Genomic DNA, 23568 nt, shown 5'->3' on the forward strand with positions numbered 1-23568 from the left:
ACCACAACAATATGCATTGATATCCACTGATGTCCTTGTAAATATTGTAAATATGCATTGATATCTACTGATGTCCTTGTAAATAATGTAAATATGCATTGATATCCACTGATGTCCTTGTAAATAATGTAAATATGCATTGATATCCACTGATGTCCTTGTAAACAAGCGTTACGCCTAGGTCCTCCGTCGGTGAAGTGATGTGAGTTGACAAAGTGGAAGACGCAGAAAACATGCTATGATATGATATTTCGCTCACAAGGTTCAGACATACATGGAGCCTGCCATCTTGGATTTTGACGTGGCGACCCAATTTTCAATAGCTTTCTTCCTTATGCCTAGATACACCCACACACCAGATTAGAAGTTGGTACTTCGCTTATTTTTCAAGATATTCATCTCACAAGGTTCAGACAGACATGGCGGCGGCCATCTTGGAATTTGACGTGGCGACCCAATTTTAAACAGCCTTCTTGCTTGTGCCTAGATACACCCACACACCAGATTAGAAGTTGGTACTTCGCTTATTTTTCAAGATATTTCGCTCACAAGGTTCAGACATATATATGGTGGCGGCCATCTTGGATTTTGACGTGGCGACCCAATTTCCAATAGCGTCCTTCCTTATGCCGAGATACACCCACACACCAAATTATAAGTTGGTACTTTGCTTATTTTTCAAGAAATTCATCTCACAAGGTTCAGACATACATGGCGGTGGCCATCTTGGATTTTGACGTGGGTTGCACCCACACACCAAATTTGAATGCGGTCCTTCGCTTACGCATGCACGCACGCCCGCACGAATTCCCGCACGCAAACACGCACGCCCGCACGCACACACGCACGCACGCACGGACGGACGGACACACGGACGGAGGGGAAAGCCATAATCCCCCTTTCGCTACGCTGTGCGACGGGGGACAATAATGTAAATATGCATTGATATCCACTGATGTCCTTGTAAATAATGTAAATATACACTGATATCTACTAATGTCCTTGTAAATAACGTAAATATACATTGATATCCACTGATGTCCTTGTAAATAATGTAAATATACACTGATATCTAATAATGTCCTTGTAAATAACGTAAATATACATTGATATCCACTGATGTCCTTGTAAATAATGTAAATATATCCTGATATCTACTAATGTCCTTGTAAATAATGTAAATATGCATTGATATCCACTGATGTCCTTGTAAATAATGTAAATATGCACTGATATCTTCTAATGTCCTTGTAAATAATGTAAATATGCATTGATATCCACTGATGTCCTTGTAAATAATGTAAATATGCACTGATATCTTCTAATGTCCTTGTAAATAACGTAAATATACATTGATATCCACTGATGTCCTTGTAAATAATGTAAATATGCACTGATATCTTCTAATGTCCTTGTAAATAACGTAAATATACATTGATATCCACTGATATCCTTGTAATTGATGTAATTATATACACTGATATCTACTAATGTCCTTGTAATTGATGTAAATATACATTGATATCCACTGATGTCCTTGTAAATAATGTAAATATGCACTGATATCTTCTAATGTCCTTGTAAATAACGTAAATATACATTGATATCCACTGATGTCCTTGTAAATAATGTAAATATACACTGATATCTACTAATGTCCTTGTAATTGATGTAAATATAAATAGATATCCACTGATGTCCTTGTAAATAATGTAAATATACACTGATATCCACTGATGTCCTTGTAATTAATGTAAATGTGCACTGATATCTACAAATGTCTTAGTCGTGCATGTGATACATACATGCACAAACCCCTAAATCAGCTTCAGATAAATAAATAAAATATAACTACCAAAAAGTTCCGAGATATGTTTGCTAAAAATGGACAATGGACTTTTAACGTTTTCAATGATTTCTGTATTTACCTGATCTGTGAGCCTGTAAGTTTTTTTTTCTCATTCTATTGGTTAAAAACTAATGAATAAAGCCAGTTGGTATGATCACATTGAGGGGTAATGTGATAAACAAGCTATTTTAGGCTCAGTATCCATCATCCAACAACACAAGAATGCTGGCTACATGCATTGCCTCACTAGTTGTTCATTTCGAAGGAGATAAGATTGTGTCATTCTTCAGGTGAGCGATACATTATATGCTGTTTTCCCCAAAAGGAAAGCATCCTATAAAAGCAAATTATTGTGACAAAACTAGGAAACCAAAGGAAAAACAACCAAAAAACAGGTAGTATTACTTTTGCAGTTGCATCTGCTTTCTTGAAAACAATTAGAGGTCCATCACCCTACTTTATAGTAACAAGACCGATAGTCTAACAATGGCAAAGCCGGGCTTGTTTGATACATTAGTTGAAGAGGATAGTATGACCTGTCTGGGGATACCAGTTACCAGTTAGCAAATAATGTAAGTGGAGTATATTTTTTTTGGACTTCAGTAGAAGTGGACCCAATTGTAAGTGGACCCAATGACTTGGGTAGAAAATCGGCAATGACAAACGATGAACCAATAAATTCCACATTCCTGTGCCACCATCAGTCGAATGTCAGCAGGTTCTCCATATTTTCATTTCAAACAGCATCATTCATCATTCCAATCACAAATTAATACTATAGTGTTAATATATCGAAATATAATGTTAAATCACGATTGTATTGAGATATTATCAAACGAGCGAACCGTCTTCATCTGTTCACTTCTGGATTCGGGAGCAAGGTCCGTGTCGATCGCATTTCAGAATCGTAATTCTATTGAGGAATTTCTGAAACCTCCTACGACACCTGTTGGGACTCCCACAGAAGGTTATTATATTACCTTTTAGTAAAATATGCGACTATAATGTTTACTGAATGCTGTCGCCCTGTCATGTGACCAAATTCTCAGCTCTGGTGTACTTTTGTGGGGACAGATGGTCAGATAAACACTTTACTAGACAGCATTACCCTACGGGCTACACTGTAAAAATGGAAAAGAAGATGAAATATCTTCTTTTTATGATGCCTGCGATGCAGGATAGGGCATATGTCCCTTTTAATATCGGTGTCATTGACTTTGAGAAACTTTCGGTGAGATGTATCTGAAGATTGATAGTACACTAGTTGATGTTGTATCCTGGCTGATTGTTCTTTCCATTGATTGGTTAATCCAATCTGACGACCTTTATTATGTGCCGGATTATGCAAATGAGGTATTCTGCTTTAATTTACTGATCCTGGCACCATTCATGTTATGTGGTGTCATATACTCTTAGTAAAACATTGAAGCTGATTTTTCTTGGTCAAAAGCCTTAACCTGTATTCAAGACTGATATACGGTATGTTTCAAATGCATACTTATACATGTTGCGTACCTTTTGCAGTTGTTGGCTTTGCTACATTTAAGGACAGATTTATCTCTCTCTCTCTCTCTCCCTCTCTCTCTCTCTATCTCTATCTCTATCTCTATCTCTATCTCTATCTCTATCTCTCTCTCTATCTCTCTCTCTATCTCTCTCTCTCTCTCTCCTGTGTTCTTTTTTTTCCTACAAAACCTCCCTTAAGGCAGTGCTGGGTGATTCTGTTTCAGGAAGCAGGCTATCCTGTTGTGGTGCACCATTTGGAACACGGAGATGGTGGAATCCTGGATCCCGATGATCGTCTCGGAGACATCTGCGATGACAAGGACAAAGTAAGCTGATTTGGTCGCAATGTCCCTTCCGTGTAACAAATGTGTTTGTGGTTTGGAGCACGGGGTATTCAAATATACTTTTTCAACGTAAATTTATTAACTTGGAGCAGCAGCCCAAGGCTCGGCCTGTTTGAGCATCGACTTATTTCTATATGGACCTACCTTGTGAGTAGTTGTTTGGCAGTATCTCTGTTACAGAATTTTCCTCTCCTATCGATTGCCTTCCGCTTGCTTTATCTGTCCAGCTTTTTTTCATTTATCAGCTTAAGTTACGTTTTCTATTTGTATAAACTTCATTTCCTTTTGCTCACCTCTCATTCATTCTCTCTGCCATTTACTAGTACTACAATGGCCTCTGTATGTTGATGCCTACATTTGCTCGGAGTCCCACATGTGAGTGGCGCAGAAGCTACTTTGTAGTCCAGACTATTGCTGTTTGTTTGTTCTGAGCCTTTGGCTTTGAGTGTGAATCTTGAGTGGAGGCCTTACGATGTACATAAAGAGTGGGTCTGTTGGAAACCAATGGTGTGCGGTGGGGGTGGAGGGGTGGTGTCTGCTGTATTTATGGTGAGGATCGAGAAGGAAGGAGTGGGTGTGGGTGGGCATGGGGTGGTGTCTATTGTAGTTTTCTCCATTTCCTCTAAAAGGTGATGGCAGGTGAAATTGTGACTAATTTAGTGTTTTATAACATCAAATGGTACTTTTCAAAGGGAGGACTTTTTTGTATTTAAACATACTCATGGCTTTCCATAAGTCTGAAGGCTGTAATGGATATGGCTGCAATATGTACACCTGAGGAGGTAATGGGAGTATAAATATAACTTTACATCTGTAGTGTCAGGTTTGTTATGATTATAATGAGATTAGGGAAGGATGACTGATGATAAATTTGCTCTAACACATGTGTGTCATTATAAAGTTGCCATAAGGGTCGATCAGTGTATTCATTCAAATTAGGCAGTAGTTTGAAGTCATGTGAAGTCAAACTAACCCTGCATCCCCAAATTGATTAGCCTCAAACAACCCCATTTCCTTCCCTCTATTTACCTGCATTGCAATCTGACAGGATGGTTCAGAGATTCCAAACTTGCCTATGAGCTGTCTAACCTGGGTTCAATTCTGGACCTGACTATAAGCTGTGGGATTGGTGTTTCACAGGCCGGGCATTGCATCACTGAATGCGCCATCTGTCGGATGGATGTTAAGGATTCAGTGGTATTTTTTGCCAACATTAGCACAGTGTTTGCAGGTCTCCTGGAAGATTCCAAAGTCTTGCCTTAATGTTCTGGGGGCACTGCATCAACAGTATAGCTGCATCCCAGTCAGGATGCAACCAGCAGGATGATTTCCGAATCAAATATCGGTCACCAATGACTCCTCTTATCCGCACTCAACCTGCATTTCCTTCTCTTCCCTCTCCAATTTAGCTATTTCAGTTTTATTTTTTGCAATTTAATCCCTCCTCAACTTTTTCATACATACGTATTATATAGATGGGTCAAAACTCCTCTCGCATGTATCCTTGGAGCCTTTATTGAGTTGTGTAATACATGGAAATACAAGGAACCTTGATAGAGTAGGAGGCCACTAATCCCATCTTGCCCATACATTGCTGCCAATATCCATGTCCCCTCTATCCCTATTTCCTAATGTTTCCAGGTACCTATTTAATTCCAGTTTAAACCTATCCCTTCCCTCACACCTACATTTCTAACCTCTTCCTAGTCACACATCGAATGTACATCGCACCCACTACTCCCAACCAAACCTCTAACCTCCCCTGGCCACACTTATCACAGTCAAATGGCAATACTGGACTTTGAAAATGGAAGGTGTTATTAGCATTGACCATGGGGTTCAAACTTTAGCCTGGTGTTGGCTTAGCGGTTAGGGTGCCGGCTTGGGATCCTCGGATCCTGGGTTCGAATCCCGGTCGATCGCTGAATTAACACCAGGGGGGTTGACTCAGCCTGTCATCCTTCCGAGGTCGGCAAATTGAGTACCAGCTCATTGGTAATTCCCTGTGTATCGCAAGAGGCGACTAACAGGGTTGGCGGCAGGAAGGGCATCCGGCCATAAAACATTGCTTCATAAATGGGACCACGGTGCCCGAAAAAAGCCAACCCCTGCTCTGCGGGGTAAAAATGGCCTCTAAAGGTGGTTCATAGGGTTCAAACTTTAATTAATTTGCAATTTTTCAAATGGCTCCTTATCCATTCCTAAAATACTGTCTCCGACATTAGCCCGACAACTGAAGTCAAACTAACAGGTGTATAGTTCCCCAATTCTTCTCTGGATCCTATTTATTAAATAATGGTGTTACATTTCCAACTCACCAATCCTCCGGTGCCTGTCCAATGACCAATGAGCTGCTAAAGATATCCGCTAACATCTCACTGATCTACTCTGCCACCTCCCTCAATATTGTAACGGGTACAAGAACCGTTAGGCCTGAGGCCTCAGGTTTGATCGAAGGATCTTACGAGTCAAATTTGAAGTCGCCGAGCAGTGCTTTCTGCCAAAAAGACAGAGCAAGAATGTGACACCCACTGCAATAACAAAGGATTTAATAACAATAACACATTTACAGAACAGTTTCAAGCAATATATTGGGTTACCGGTTGTACACAAATACAACAGGATCAAATTTGCGACGGAGCCCGATGTAAGATGACATAAAAGTTTCCTTCCAATCTATGCATGGCCATGGGTTTCATAATGCACAAAGGGAAGCACTGGGCGAGGCAGGAAATAAACACAAGCAGGGAAGAATTGAAGAGAGATTTTCAGGTACGTCCCCTTCTCATGATGGGGGTGAAAAGACCATAAAACCTTGTTTTTAACACTGGTTTGGGGTGGAATAGAATAATCACGTGGTTACAGGCGTGAGACTGATGCAACGATTCATAATTACCTCTGCCATCTAAGGTGGACAGAGGTTATGTTTTCACCAATGTCTGTCTGTTTGTCTGCTAGCATGGCATCTCAAAAAGTTATGGACGGATTTGGACGAAACTTGGTGAACAGATTGTGTGTGTGACAAGGACGAATCGATTCGATTTTGATGAAGATCCGATTACGGATCTGGATTCGGATCTTCATCATTTTTACTTGCCGGAAAAGATTCCGGCAAGTATGTTGATCGGTTGGTTTGCCTGCCTGTCTGTCCGTCTGTCTGTCTGTGCACAGCACTACGTCTACACCATTGCACGTAGATTCACCAAACGTCTTGTCTTACCCTGGAATAGACTGTGCCCAATTTTTAACTCTCTCGCCCCAAGGCCTCCATTATGACGTCATAATTTGATAATTCGACAAGTACAAAACTTCATCCAATCAAGATGCAATTTCTTGAGCGACATGACGGCATAAACTGGTGGAGAAAAAAAAAATGATGACATCATCGGTTACGTGGTTCGGCCGCCATCTTGGAAAAACCAAAAAATTTGCACCTCTATATCTCCGAAAGTGCTGAATAGAAAAAATTGAGACATGGCTCATTGTAAAGAACTCTCCATGGGGAATAAAATATGCTAATGATGATGTCATAGGTGCCTCCATTATGACGTCATAATTCGACAAGTACAAAACTTCATCCGATCAAGATGAAATTTCTTGAGCATCATCAAGGAATAAATTAGTTTAGAAAAAAAAAAAATGATGACGTCATCGGTCACGTGGTTCGGCCGCCATATTTGTCCAAAATGGCCGATAAAAAAGTACATTCCGGCAAGTCCTCGGTCTCTGACCGATTTTTCATTTATATTGTTGAAGTAATTCTTCACAATTGATTGATAGGGCCAAAAACGATATATAGCATGATATTTCAAGAAGTTGTGGACGACTTGTGACAAAACTTGTTGGACGGGTTGGTTAGGCGACAAGAACAAGCCAATTCGATTTTGATTCAGGTCCGAATCCAGATCCAGACAAACAGTGGGATACAAAACGTAAACTGTTCTGCCTGGTGGAGGCATGCTCTATACCGATTGTCGTTCTAGTTCATCCTCGGAAGGATTTGTTTCACCAATTGTAATCGGTTCATCTTTTTGGAAACTATGTTCTCATTGACAGGTCTGAGTGCTTTGCAATTGTGATCACGAAACTGAAGCCAAATGTTTACTAATCACCTAGCAATAGTGCAAGGGATGATTTTGGAGGTTGGAAAACTTGATGCCTCGTTTCTATACATTGCTCAACCCGAGTTCAAAACCCTGCTGGTACTGATACTGCATCTTTGGCCAACCCGGATTGGCTCGTAGTTCGAGATGCCCCTAATTTACAAGTTCTCCCTTTTCCCAGAAAAGGGTCAAAGCAAGATGGGAGGAAATATCTCACAACACGAACCAATCAAGATTGGCCCAAGTCTTTCATTAACCGGCTGGCAAGGCCTGACATTCAAATAAGGTTAGGGCAGGAATTTGGAATTTGGCCCGCTGGGATCTTTAACGTCCACCAACGAATGCCGATAGATGGGACACCCAGTTTTACATCCATCTGAGGGATTGCACACACATTGATGAATCACCCTGCCTGTGAAACCCCGAGATGATAGTTTATAGCTGGGTTGGGATTCAAACCCAGGCTAGACAGCTTACAGGTGAGTGTGCATACCTCTAAGCCATCCTGCCAGCCCTTTGAGTATGTTTATTTATATATACAGTACTTGAAATTCTTCCTGTTGAAGAATGAACCCAGACGAGACTGCCTGCTGGTGAGCTCACTATACCAACCTCATTACCAAATGAGCTATCCTGCCAACCTGAATCCCTCTAACCCAGTGCTTTGTACTGCTTCCACCTTTGTGGGTCTTGTGTTTATTATCTTAATTTCACCTGTTGGCTCCACATTCCGTACCAATTTGAGCAGCCCGCACAATGAGCCTGCCATAAACGAACATTATAAGCAGCCCAAATAAAGACTCCAAATAGCAGACACTCCTTTAAACTTGTACATATAACAAGAGCAGTCGTATTATCCAATGTAAAGTGAGTGGATGCCATGATGAAAATATTAATACTACGAGGTATAACGCAAGTTCCTTCACGAGGAACTGCAATATAAAAAGAGGCTGTCTGGCCCATCAAGTCTGCACAATGGTTGCCAACCTATGGTTGTTTGTCTGCGCTCTATCTTTTTAAAATTCTGAGCACCAAGCAAGGAGGCAGCACATACTACATGACCAAAAGTATGCAGACACCCCTTCTAATTAGTGGATTCGGCTATTTCAGCCACACCCATTGCTGGCAGGTATATATAATGAAGCACACAGCCATGCAATCTCCATAAACAAACATTGGCAGTAGAACGGGCCATGCTGAAGAGCTCAGTGACTTTCAATGTGGCACCGTCATAGGATGTCACCTTTCCAACAAGTCAGTTCGTCAAATTTCTGACCTGCAAGATCTGCTCTGGTCAATTGTAGGTGCTGTTATTGTGAAGTGGAAACGTCTCGGAGCAACAACAGCTCAGCTGCAAGTGATAGGCCACACAAGCTCACAGAACGGGACCACAAGTGCTGAAGCGCTTGGCGCATCAATATCGTCTGTCATCGGTTGCAACACTCACTACCGAGTTCCAAACTGCCTCTGGAAGCAACGTCAGCACAACTGTTCATCAGGAGCTTCATGAAATGGGTTTCCATTGCTGAGCAGCCGCACACAAGCCTAAGATCACCATGCGCAATGCCAAGCGTTGGCTGGAGTGGTGTAAAGCTCGCCACCATTGGACTCTGGAGCAGTGGAAATGCGTTCTCTGGAGTGATGAATCACACTTCACCACCTGACAGTCCAACGGACTAATCTGGGTTTGGTGGATGCCAGGAGAACGCTACCTGCCTGAATGCATGATGCCAACTGTAAAGTTTGGTGGAGGAGGAATAATATTCTGGGGCTGTTTTTCATGGTTCCGGCTAGGCCCCTTAGTTCCAGTGAAGGGAAATATTAATGCTCGCTACAGCATACAATGAAATTCTAGACGATTTTGTGCCTCCAACTTTGTGGCAACAGTTTGGGAAGGCCCTTTCCTGTTTCAGCATGACAATGCACCCGTGCACAAAGCGAGGTCCATACAGAAATGGTTTGTCGAGATCAGTGTGAAAGAACTTGACTGGCCTGCACAGAGCCCTGACCTCAACCCCATCGAACACCTTTGGGATGATTTGGAACACCGACTGTGAGCCAGGCCTAATCGCCCAACATCAGTGCCCGACCTCACTAATGCTCTTGAGGCTGAATGGAAGTAAATCCCCGCAGCAATGTTCCAATGTCTAGTGGAAAGCCTTCCCAGAAGAATACAACAACAACAACAACAACAACAACAGGCATTTTAAGGCCATTTTCCCTGCTAGAGCGGGGGTTAGCCAATACTACGAGTATTGGTACTACCTTCGAGAAGTACTACCTTCCCAGAAGAATGGAGGCTGTTATAGTAGCAAGGGGGGGGGGGGGCGGGAGGGACCAACTCCATATTAATGCCCATGAATTTGGAATGAGATGTGTGATGATAGGGTGTCCACATACTTTTGGGCATGTAGTGTACCATTATTAAACTAATTAAAGTCTTTAGTATAACTCAGCCAGGGTTTGAACTGCTGACCTCCCAGACTTAGAGTGAATGCTCTAATATAAACATTATACCAGGGAGTCAAATTGATCATTGAAAACTCTGTGAATAACTTAATCATTTACACAGTTATTTTAAGGATGTTTACCTTCACGCACCCTTCATACACTTTTACAAACATTTTTCCCGATTTAATTTCTTAAATGCAGCGCCATTCATTTTAGTGATAAACTATAGTATAAAAGCCCGGTCAAAAATGACGGGTTGGAACAGTTTATTCAACAGTGCAGCCTCGTGAGCGTGCCAAAGTCTGAATCCTCGGCCGAGTGTGAGGTGTGCTTATTTATCTTCTTTATTTATTAGACATCCTACGGACGTAAATGAACACTATTTTTACTCTGTGTGCTTTGCACATCATGTGCAGCGAATTTCACCTCCCTGCGTATTGTATTATTTTTTTTTAAACACTTCTGTACATCGCCCTTGAGACTCGGTTTGCCAGCCACCGTCTACAATTCCAATAGAAGAGACATAATTACTCTTTAATGGAAAATGTTTTTTGAGTTTGGTTTATCCTCAAAAAATAGACCCTAGTGAACACGCAATCATGTTAAAAGATTGGCCGTTAAAACTTACAAGGGGACAAGCATCAATACAAACACACAGACACACTGACATTGTGTTTTATATGGCAGATGGTCAGACAGCTGAGCTCGAGCAGGCTCGTCTAAGGGCAAATATTTTCAAGTACATGTATATAAATTATCCTTTAGACAAGTCTTAAGTCTCAAAGGGACTAATATATATTATGTAGGTTTAGGAAGGGGAGGGTACGTAAAGGAGAAATGAAGAAACGTAATATATTTGCGTCCATCTCAATACCAGCTGACTACAGTGTAATAAGAGGAGGTGGGTCCTTGTCGGGATGTTAGACAGAGAGAAAAGGTGAGGGCAACTAATGATGTCATTAGATTTGAGCAACTAATCCCCCAACACCTTCACAACACACTTATTTTGAAGGTTTAAGAACAAAAGAAGATTAATTCTTGTACTCTCCCTGGGTACCAAGCTGGATTCTGAAATGCTGGCAAGTGAACAGGACACAAACTCAAGAGCCTCAGCTGATGGATGTGATTCCACCTCCTCCTCTTTTCCAGTTAAAAGACCTTTGTTTGAAGCCAAATTAACAGTCAATGCATGCGCTGGGAATACAGACCCTGTGCTTGCTTCAATTTGGCATTAATGATCTTATTAAGGGAGTATTAGCAACATAAATAGTGAATCGGGTGGGTTTGTTGGGGGGGGAGCAGATGCCAAATGGTACCATTTTAATTGGCAGGAGTTCGGATGGCATACCTAGTGATCAGACACCTCAAACTGACACTTCATTTGTTTTCCATCATTTGTCGAAGAATCTGCTGCTGACAGTTGTAGCTACTACTTCAGATATTGAACAGTGTTCCAGGGAATTTCTCTCTGCACATGTCTGGTTGGATCTTATTGGGAGGTATTGAGGAGCCAAGTGTTTCATCAGTTTATTTGATTCCTTCTACTGTGCAAGGATTCTCACTTTTAGTGTAGCGGGGTTTTTTTTGTTGTTGTTTTTTTGTATACAACATCGAGGCTCGTGTAAGAGCTAAAAAAAAAAAAGGGGATGTCAGTGAAATTCCTCGAGCGGTACAATTGTAACATATTCATCGTCATGAGCAATTTTCGTTGTATGTGTGCATACAATACACAGCTCAAAAACATCAAACCTAGTGATGTCACGTAAAACAAAACAAAACATGCCAAAGCAAAACCAAAAGCAAAACCAAAGCCAAATGTGTGTAAACCATAATCGTGCATGCGTATGTGCAAATCACAATCCATGCACATGTGTGTGCTTGTGAGCGTGCATGCATGCGTCATCACCACCAGTCCTCATTTTTCTCAGACCATCCTTCCACTCGGGTCCACCAAATCTCAGGCCCGCCTTACAATTGAGTCCGCCAAATGTCAGGCCCTCCTTCCACTTGGGTCTGCCAAATCTCAGGCCTCCCTTCCACTTGGGTCTGCCAAATCTCAGGACCCCTTTCCACTCAGGTCCTCAAAATCTCAGGCCCCTCTTCAACTTGGGTTCACCAAATCTCAGGCCCCCCTTCCAATTGGGTCCACCAAATTTCAGGCCCCCCTTCCAATTGGGCCCACCAAATCTCAGGCCCCCTTCCACTCTGGTCGTGTGTGTGTGTGTGTGTGTGTGTGTGTGTCTCCTCCATAACTCCAAAAAACATGAAACCTAGAGGCCCCAAACTTTGCATGCATACTCATTGACCTCCAAGAGAGTGCATGAATGAAAACGGTGTATTTGGGTGTGTTTAAACACACTTTTTGAAGATGATTAATGAGGTACTCATAACCAAATTTTATTAAAAAGGCATACCAAAATGGCAGTCCGCCATCTTGGTCATCTCACTGTCACATCACTGGTTTATTAAGCCGCCATTTTGTTTCAGCCTGTCGAGATTGTTCACCCACTAACAGGGAATGTGAGCTGGTATTAGACCGTTTTCAGTTTTGGTAGTCATTAAGTGGTTGAACACTTGACTTCAACAAATTTGGTGAAAATCCAATAACTTTTGACTAACTTAAGGCATGGAAGGATTTAGCAGGGGAAGGACAGTGATTGGGATCCTTGTCATCTTTCCTTCAAGGCTTAAAGTGGCCTCACGGGTTTATTTTAACTCGGATTCAATTTCTGTTTTCGGTTTTAGTCACAAGTTAGTGTCCAAAGACCCCGCTAAAACAAAATCAGTGAAAGTCCGATAAATTTTGACTAATTTACCTCATGATGTCAGTTATACAGGGTGGTACAGTGAGTGCAGGTGCCCTCATGAGTTCGTTTTAACTCGGATCTGATTTCTGTTTTCGGTTTCAGTGGCAAGTTAAGGTAAATAAAGGCCCTAGTAAAATTAATTTGTTGAAAAGCCGATGAATTTTGAAAAACTTACGGCTTTTAAGGACAATGTGGGGATCGATCATGATGTGCCAGATGATCTTCTCAAATGTTCTTCAGGACCTCGTGGGTTTATTCTAACTCCGATTCGATTTATGTTTTCCAATTTGGTGGTCACTGGAATTGTTGAATACTCGACTACACCAAATTTGGTGGAAATCCGATAAATTATGACCAACTTACAAACTTTAACGACAACATGGGAAATGATGACCATTACAATGTTAAGTACTGTTGTGTGTCTACCTTGTAGTGAACACCCAAGGTGTTCAATCCAATGGCGGACCCTCGTTATACGCGAGGTGGGGTGGGGGGGGGGGAAGAAGAGTGGGGGGAAGATCCACGAGTGCTTACCTGCGCGGGTCCAATGGCCGTCTTCGCACCTGGATAATCAATTCCATGCCGACACAAAATTACAATGTACAAAAATACCGGCTTTAATGAAGAATGCCAGCAATAACATAAAACACGGCAAAATAAGATTCCTAAACGGGATGTCCCCTTACAGACAAGAATACACACAAATGGAAAAATAAAGGTGAAAATAAATGCGTGTTATTTTTGTGGGCACTTAGCTCCGAGCTGCTCTTGAACCTCGTCGGGAGTCGTTCAGGCCCCGAGCACCCAATCCGGATGCGGCACCGGCCTTGGCGGGAAAAAGGCCTCTGGCCGCCATCGTTCACTCAGCCGCGCTCGTCCTCTCAATTGTCCAGACTTCCAATGTCCCCGGCGCAAGAACGCTACAAAATGTTCACGTGCTCGTCAATGAATTCCCCTCGTGCAGGAGCGCTTTGAACTCCGACCGCTCGCCATGAAATCCCAAAGCAGAGCGAGATACGAAAATCGTCACCGCTCACCACCAAAGCCAGAAGTTGAGAGACAGCCAAGAGGGGAAGTCAAGAGAACTCGTGAACTTCGACCGTTCGTTGTCGAATCCCGAAAATCAGAGCAAGCCAAGAGAATATTGTTATGGACCCGTTAGCAAGAGGGGGTTAATCCCCTTGTCTTGTTAAGCTGGCCGTCTGACCGGTCCTGGGGGTATGACGTCACTCCCGGTCAGCGCTGAATAGGGTAGTAGGCCAATTCTTCCTATGACCTGGGTACCAGCGCCTTCCGGTGAGCGAGGAAATACTCCCGCCCGGGCCGCAGCGTGATAGATGGATTACGCCGAGCAAAGCGAGCTGCGACTCGGGCCGTTAACAAAGGACTAAACCCGATTATAAGCGGTTCTGCCGAAATCGCGCCACAGGTACTCAATAGGGAAAACACGAAGACGATCGGACGAGAAAGAAACCAAAGTAAGAGGAGGAACAGGTATTTATTAATTACTATACAAAACCAAAGAAACAAAAGAAGAAACGAAAGCAATATGCAGAAGAAGAAGAAAACACAGCGCAAATCCTTAAACAGTCTTACTTATACCCCGGACAACACAAACAGCACAAACTCACATACACAAAGGGGGATTTCAGGCAGGAATGGCTGGAGGAGATGGTTCAGGTATGGCGTCCAGGTGGCTCGTTCTCCAGTCCCCAACTCGCACCGCGAAGCAGATGAACCAAACGGCAGGAGCTCTCCGCGTGTCGTTTGGCGTGTACGGGACTATCACAGGGCAACGGTAGGCCGGCTTCGTCGGTTACCCTCGCGGCTCAGCCGCGTACGTAATAAGCGAACAGTTCAATTAACCGCGAACAATGCGCTCTTCAGTCGCTCAATGCGTTCTCCCAATACCATTCGCTCGCGATGCGTGACCCCCTTCTCATCTCAAGTGAACTCGCCGAGTGCCTCTTCCTTCTTATCTGATCGCCTCTCCTCACTCATCTGCTGCCTCTCCTCACCCATCTGCATAAGCAGTCCCTCGCAGTCCCTTTTATTGGCCTTGGCCGTATCAAGCCGCCGGCCCCGCTGACACGCCTACCGGTGGGCTCACCTCGGCGATGGTTGGCTCTCTGACTCCACCTTTGATGACGAGGTGGTGCCACGCCCTTGATTTGGCGGCTCCTCCCCCCTTCTTCTCCGAGACAGAGCACATGGCCAATGGCGTCTTGCGGGATAGAAAACCACTCGCACCGCCGGGATAGAAAACCACTCGCACCGCTGGGATAGAAAACCACTCACACAGCTGGGATAGAAAACGAAAGGGGGCCTATCTTATTTGATTGATGCAACGTAGAGTCAACTATTGGAAACACAGCCTTACCTGGAACACATAATAATGACATAACTATAGAGAGGTCCTAAAGTGTCCAACGTGGTGTACATAGACTAACTTAGGTGAAATATTTAATAAACAGCCAATTAAGGGGACATGTACACAGGGGTCATTTATAAGGGAATTTACTACTAAATTTACATGTGAAGGTTCTAAAAACCGTAACAATATAAAATCGTGGTGTCTCAATGAATGCCCCTTGCTCAAGAGGACAAAATATCGGGGAGAGCGTTCTTTTATACTCAAGGCTCTGACATCATCCATGCCTTCTCCACCAATCCAATAGTCCAATCTTAGCAGTCCTTGCTTCAGTCAATCCCGGACCAATCACTCTTCTTCGGGGCATGGCCTTACTGCCCTGCCTGCTTGATGTGGCGATGTCATGGCTAGCAGTGCCAGCGGTATTGTTCAATGTCTTGTTCCAGTCGCTTTTATTTAGTGTTGTAAATGCGCGTTTGCCTGGCTTTGTGTGTGTGCTGCTGGTGTCATGAGGAACAGAGGAAAAATAACAGAGGCCATTACATAGAGGGGATTAATTACCCATAATCCCTAACTAATTAACATAACCCCACTCCTCGTGATGGGAACGAAGATACGCGCTTACACGACATACGGTCTACCGGATCCCGACTTATGATACATGGGGTTTCTTCTTCTTCTTCACGACAGTTGGAGCACACTACCTATGCAATTCTACCTGGACTAAGCTATTGCCTACCCCCCACAAACGTAACAGTACAACCCTCTCAACTCCCTCTCCCTTCTCCCATCCTCCCTCCAACCCATCTCGCTCTCCTTCACACCTCACCCTCCCCCTCTCCTTCTCTCTCCCCTCCCCTTCCCCCCTTCCCTCCCCCCCACACCCCACCACTCACCTTTCCCTGCATCCTCCCTTCCCCCTCCCTTTCACTACCCTCTTCCCTCCCTTCCCCCTCCCTTCCCCCTCCCTTTCACTACCCTCTTCCCTCCCTTCCCTTCTCCTCCCCCTTCCCTCCCTCTCTCCACTTCTCTCCTCCCCTAATCTCTCTCATTTCCTCCCCCTCCCCCTCACACCTCCACCACACCCTCTTATCTCCCCGCTACCTCTGCTCCACCCCCCTCCTGCTCCCCATACCCTTCCCTCCCCCCTTCTCTCCCACTCACCTTACTCTACTCCTCCCCTCCCCTCTCCCACTCCCCTCTTCTTCCCTGCCGTCCATCCCCCTCCCTCCCCTCTCCTCTGCTGCCATCTTCTAACCCTTTCCTTCCCCTCCCCTCCCCTCCCCTCAACCATCCCCTCTCCCCCACCTCACCCACTCCCCTCCTATCCCTTCTCCCCTCCCCTTCCTTCACCCCTTCTCTTCATATTCATGGCACGAAGCGACTCTTTGTTTCCTGGCAATGCCGTGTACTTTTGCTTGTGGTACAATAAACGACGAGAGAGAGAGAGAGAGAGACAGAGACAGAGACAGAGACAGAGACAGAGACACAGAGAGACAGAGAGACAAAAGGAAACACAATCAGCAAGTGGGTTAGCTTGGGTGAATGTGGGTAAAAAAAATCACGATTAGGGATGGGGGAATGACATGAACTGGTAATGCACCTCTTGAGGCACTGGGGGGAAATGTAGGAGTGAACTGTCTCTGGAAGGCAGTTATACAAATAAAAGAAAAGAGGAACAACAGAGTTGAGGTATGCAGTGAGCTTAGAATTTGGGAATTGACCCAGGAGGTGGTTCCTAGGAGAATGAGCATTTCCTGGAGGAGCTGGGGAGGGTCAGAGAACTGAGGAAGCAGAGGGAGGACAGGCAGTAGCAGCAGAAAGACCACTGATCTGTCTATGATGGGACAGCAACCGGCCCCATGTTTCTGCCTCATTGCGGGAGATGCCAAAATGAGCTTTAGATTTTACCAAATCCAGGCAAGACCGATGTGAATCTGGGGCACCAGGCCATTTGGGACAGCAATACTCCATTGGGCTGTAGAGAAAAGTCTTGTAGACTGGAAGTATCTCTGATTTCTCAAAGAAAGACTTGGATCAACAGAAGATGCCGAGTCTGTTGCTGGCTTTGGAGGCCAGTTTTGCAGTGTCATGGTTGATGGTGAGGTTGATTGCAGTGTCATGGTTGATGGTCATGGTTGACAACTGCTACACTTGAAGTAATCCCAGAAGAGGTCATGGTTGCTGGTGAAACCGAGATGCTCAAGAGACCGAACCTCTTCCAGTGCTGATCATGGAAATAGACAGGTGATGAGCCCTCCATTTGATCAGTTTGATGTTTGTGTCGTAATGAGCGTTCCGTTTATGAGCCTTTCGGAGCGACAGGGTTAGACAGTGGCATTTTCCAGGATTGAAGGACATCTCCCATTTATCAGGCCAGCATGTACCGTAATCAATTCCAGATCAGCAGAGAGTGCCGCAGGTGCGATTTGCATGTCCATGGGATGGAGTACTGTATGGCACACAATGTGGCTTCATCTGCAAAAGGAAAGAGGGTTTTCCAGAGGAGGTAGTTTATGTAGATGAGGGTATTTTTGTCCCTTTGTGTCCTTTGTGCAGTTCGGAAAGAAGTACGATTCAAAAACATTGTTAAGATGCTCACCATAAACAGGAAGTTTCATTCCATAGACTTTCATCATGAGGGAATGACAATAATTTTGAAAAAAAGAAAAAAGAAGAGATGGTAATTTCCTGCAATGATGCAAATCAGTTTTTGATGAGCTTAATCCGTTGTCACATGATTAGAGTTTAATAATAACCACACCATTAATACTAGTTGTTGTTTTATTTGTTGTTTTTTTTGTATACAAGATGGAGGCTCGTGTAAGAGCTAACATTTATCACAAAAAAAAAAAACTGACACAATGACACATACAACATAGGATAAAGGGAGCGGGAGACAATATGGGGGGAGAGAAGTTAGCACACAAGTACAATAGCAGAGAACAGGGACATCGGGAGATCTGTGGGAGGGAGAGGGCTTGTGGGGAGGAGGCACGGGAAGGGGGTGGGGGGGGGGGGGGATATAAAACACATGGACACTGCTAGGACTTCCAGGAAAGAAGTCGGTATTTCAAAAAAGTGTATCTGGGGTGCATTAACGGGGGCAGAAAAGATCAAGGTTTTGGATGGGGGGAAGACAAGAGATGGTGGTGAACAGCTTTTTTAAAGACCTAGAGGGAGGAGTGGGATTGAAGAGCGTGAGGGGGTTTGTTCCAGAGGTGGGAGAAAAGAGGAATGAAAGAGTGAAGGTGAATCGAGTTATTTATGATATAGAATAGAGAGTTATGAATAGTTATATAATAGAGTTATGAATAGTTATTCCTCAAATCTCCTTTGGCTCTGGTTATTCTTGCGATAGTCCATAGTTATGATGTTTTTCCATCTAATGAAATATTTTTACTGATTTGCCAAGGAATGATCACTAATTGAAACAGGTGCACTTGCTTTCCTGTCAAGGAGAGAGAGCGAAACTGACGGGAGGCTTTTGTACCTAGTTTGCATGTCATGTTCCATTCCCTGTTTTGGATCCATTTCAAATCCCTTGCAGGTTGGTGGACAGTGATATATGACGCAAATTTGATTCGCCTGCAAAGTGGAAAAGATTGCGCTCCAGAGAGTATGTAGTTTCATTGATGCAGCACAGAAGCGGGACCTGACGAAGGATGGTACCCGGTGGGGCGGTGAATACAAGGAGGACTGTGGGAAAACCGACATCGCCATGGAGGAAAAGTCTATATTTCCGAAAGGATAGTGCTGTGGAAAGCAGGTCATTGTAGGATCCATGATGGGGTGCTGACGGACAACCTTTCCGAGTGCAGCTTGAGCCTTAGATTGTATCCAAAACGAGAGAGGCTCCAGGGGGGATGTCTCACGAGACTTCGCTGAGTTTTGAAACCTGCATCCATTTCTGAATGTCAAGTACCTCATTGAGCATGGGAGAGGTGCCCAGGGGACGGGGGAGTCAAAGCACTAAGTAATCAGAGGGTTATGAGGAATGTCTCAACAATCGATTTCCTCATTGTGCTGATGAAGTCCATGGGATGAAATTTGTGGCTCTGTAGTGCAGAAGGATATTTTGGAGAATATTCTGGAGGTCTTCTTGGTAGTTCTCCGAGTAGAGGTGTAATGCTTATGAAAGCATGACCTCAAATTAAAGTAAGACTTGGGAACCGTGCACCAATGGCATGTCGCCTAAAAGTGGCTGATATTTCATCGAACCAGGTGGTTCTCAACCTGCATAGCTTTCGCAGTTGAAAGGTCACTTGAGAGATACTAAGCTGTAAATGTGTGGAAGAATATTCCTATCGGTGTCTTTTTTGGAGACTCATATTTTAATGGGATTTTGATTGCTTTTCTTTTCGCCTCAAAATTGTAGGGGTGTGTGTTTGTGTATCTTTACCTCTGCCACCTTGGGTTGGTGGAGGTTATGTTTTCACCGCTGTTTGTGTGTCAGCAGGATATCTCAAAAAGTTATGGACAGATTCGGACGGAAGTTTGGGTATGTGACAACGATAAATTGATTCGATTTTGGTGAAGATCCAGATCTGGATCCGGATGCTATAATTTTTTAAGTGATTCTTCACCATTGAGAGATTGGGCCAAAACCGATATAAAAGATGATATTTCAAAAAGTTGTGGACGAGTTATGACAAAACTAAGTGGATGAGTAGGTTAGGCAACAAGAACACACCGATTACATTTTGGTTTATGAACGGAAGGATCCGGCCTATTAGTGGGAGACAAAACGTAAACTGTTTAGCCTGGTGGAGGAATGCTGACATGTCTTTCAATCCTGACAAATCTCACACTCTTACGATGTCTCTCCGAAAAGACCGACTGGACAACCCTCCCATCCACTTTCTGAATAATCCTCTCCAAGAAGTTCTGTCGCTCAAGCTTTTGGGTCTCACCATCTGCCATGATCTTTCCTGGGAAAACCACATTTCAAATCTGGCCTCCAAAGCCAGTGGCCGACTGGGCATCCTCCGTCGTGCGAAGTCCTTCCTTGGCACACCTGAGCTCCTCACCACATACAAGGCTTTCATCCGCAGCTCAATGGAATACTGCTCTCCCCTCTGGGCTGGTGCTCCTGCCTCACACCTAGCTCGTCTTCACGCTGTTGAAACCAAACCGTTCAGAATCATTGGAATCTCCCGCGATGAAGGTAACTCCAAGGGCCTTTCACTCACTCACTCACCACAGGCAGGTTGGTGGTCTTTCCGTCTTCTACCGACTCCTCTCCGGCCTTGCCCCCCCAGCTCTCTCTGGGCTCTGTCCCCCAAACCTGTAGGAACAGGTCGCACAAGATCTGCCTGCAACCCTCTTATGGTTAAACTGCCTAAATCAAGACTCTCTGCTCACCTTCACTCCTTCATTCCTCTTTTCTCCCGCCTCTTAGTCAGGCAGCTTAGCAGCATATTTATCGAAAATGGGGAACGGCTTGACAAAAGCGCCATTTTTATTTTGGTGGTGCATTAGACAATATACAATAGATTTAGGACCGGAGGCAAGCAATATACAGTGTTCTTCACCTTCTTATTGGACAAAAACCAAGGACAAAAACCAATTATGTATATATTTTCAACAAGGAGGCTAGCTTTTATTTCATCACATGCAGTGTTATTTGTAAAACTTATCCATGCCTGCATAATAAATCTTACGCTTCCATGTAATAATAATTTAGTAATATAATACCGAGTGTTTATACAAATGTGTTATACTTGTGACTCGCGCACCTCTCATATATCTAACATGTACGCAACTACAAGGATGTAATGACAATATAGCTTTAGAACAGACAACATGTTGTTCAAGGTAATTTGTCCAGCAATTTATGTATTTACGATTTTAGTCTAACTCCAATAGCTGATGATTTATTTGCATAAATGTATTGCTCGATATTATGCTGTGCGAGTCGTATTTGCGCGAAAGTCAAACGCTGTATATGTCTTGCCTCCGGTCCTAATTCTATTGCATATGGTCCAATGAACCACTAAAATAAAAATGGTACTTTTGTAAAGTCGTTCCCCCAAAAATTGCTACGCTGCCTAACTATCTAGAACAAACTCCCTCACTCTCTTCAATCCCACTCCACCCTCCAGGTCTTTAAAACAGCTGTTCACCACCATCTCTTATCTTCCTCCATCCAAAACCTTGATCTTTTCTACCCCCGCTAATTCACCCCAATTCCACTTTTTGAAATACCAACTTCTGTCCTGGAAGTCCTTGGTGTCCTTGTGTTTTATACTTCTCCCACCCCCCTCCCCCCCCCTCCCCCACTTCCCACGCCTCCTCCCCCAAAGCCCTCTCCCTCCCACACATCTCCCTGCTCTCAAATGTTATGTCTGTGTGCTTCCCCTTCTCTCCCCATCTTGTCTTCCGCTCCCTCTTTTGATATATTTTGTTTGTCTGGTTGATTTGTTTGTGAAATAAATGTTAGCTCTTTCACGAGCCTCGATTCAGTATTCAAAAAAAAAAAAAAAAAAAATCTCTACTGAGGCCGTTGTAGTTTTGTATGTGTTTGTCTTTTTTTCTTCTTCTTTTTTGTATACTAAGTCGAGGCTCGTATAAGAGCTAACACATAGAACATATAATAAAGGGAGTGGGAGACAAGAGGGGGAAAGAGAGAGAGGAAAGCACAACAACAGCAGGGAACAGAGACATCGGGAGATCTGTGGAAGGGAGAGGGCTGGGGCGAGACACACTGGATAAACAAGATGGACACTACAATGCCTTTCAGGAATGAGGTCGGAGATTGAAAGAGGCGGATTTGGGGTGTATTAATGGGGGTAGAAAAGATCAAGGTTTTGGATGGGGGAGAGTTGGTGGTGAACAGGTGTTTCAAAGACCTGGAGGGAGGAGTGGGATTGAAGAGAGTGTCGGAGTTTGGTCCAGATGCGGGAGAAAAGAAAGTTTGTGTTTTTGTGTCTGATGATTTGTGTCCATGAGCTTGTGTTATGAATGTTTTTTGTCTGTGTGTTTGTGTTTGTGTCTGCTTCTCTGTGTGTGTGTTGTGTTACATTTTTTTTTCCTCCGGCCCATGCCGAAGGTTGCCTCGATTGTTTGACAGTTTGACACTAACCCTCGTTAGGACATCATCGCATGAACATGCAACATGCATGTAATCCTGGCCTCCTCATTACTTGGATCACGCGTCACACCCACACGCATCCCTTTTACACACAGTAAATAACACAGGGAATATATGGAAGAACAGTCGGGATTTGCTCAATCACAGCTCTATTTGTGACTTGAGTCAGTCCGTGTTCGAGTCAGTTGTCCGTGTGTCCCCTACACGCCCGTGTCTATGAGCCCCGTTAGGTGGCGCTGTACGTACAGGTTTGAGTCGTCATGGCGGATGTTTCCTGGCGTGAAAGAAATCCTTCAGTAAACACAATCAAAACCCATTCCATGATGTCTTTGTAAAGTCGATTTGTTTTGCATTGTTGCGATGATTAGAATTTCGAGCACATTCGTGGATCCATTAATTTCACCTCCCAAGGAAATAAACGAACCGCTAGAGGGGGCAACCTACCAAGGTAATGGAGGCACAAAGCATATTCACATTGATTCAATCATGCATTCGTTCCACTCCGTCGATCATTCCCTCAACGTTCCCAGCAGATCCGTTCCGATTCACATCACGTTCAACTCCAATTGTACAGAGCCGGGTACCCGTGGTTTGCCCTCGAGCACGGTGGCATCCATCACTGTGGGTTAATGCACGGTATGGGGATTTGCGATTTCGGTACAAACTATGAACTCTAACACCCTTTGGATAGTCACAAACATTCCTGGCTCTCCATGGCAGGTGGCGTTTTGGTCCGAAGCCAAGCCTGTGCTTGCTTTGCCATTGCCCCCGAGCAAAAAGCATTTTTCAAGTAGGCAACGGTCGGCCTCCATTATTCTGACCCTTTGCTTGAGTCCGTGTATTAAAGGCTCGTACTCGGCTCTCCTGAATATGGGATTTTATGCCTCCGCCAACAAAGTCGCCGGAGGCATTTATATGTTTTCGGGTTGTCCGTCCGTCCATCCGTCCTTCCGGGATAAACCTCGTTTTTCTCAGCAACCACATGTCCGATTGAGACGAAACTTTCAGGGTAGGAGTGACACCCATGCAGAATGTTTTTATGAT

At 44.0% G+C, this 23568-nt stretch overlaps 1 protein-coding gene across 2 annotated transcripts in view; it reads left to right on the forward strand.

Annotated features, from left to right (window-relative positions):
• Positions 1-23568, forward strand: part of PARD3B (par-3 family cell polarity regulator beta) — a 257615-nt gene that overhangs the window by 80766 nt on the left and 153281 nt on the right. For both annotated transcript variants that reach the window (XM_068122712.2, XM_068122711.2), the window contains exon 2: positions 3580-3681. In XM_068122712.2, the coding sequence (XP_067978813.2) occupies positions 3580-3681 (102 nt within the window). The remainder of the gene's footprint in view (positions 1-3579; positions 3682-23568) is intronic.

Source organism: Myxine glutinosa, chromosome 7 (genome assembly GCF_964187855.1).
Source record: "Myxine glutinosa chromosome 7, kmMyxGlut1.1, whole genome shotgun sequence".
Classification (NCBI taxonomy): domain Eukaryota; kingdom Metazoa; phylum Chordata; class Myxini; order Myxiniformes; family Myxinidae; genus Myxine; species Myxine glutinosa.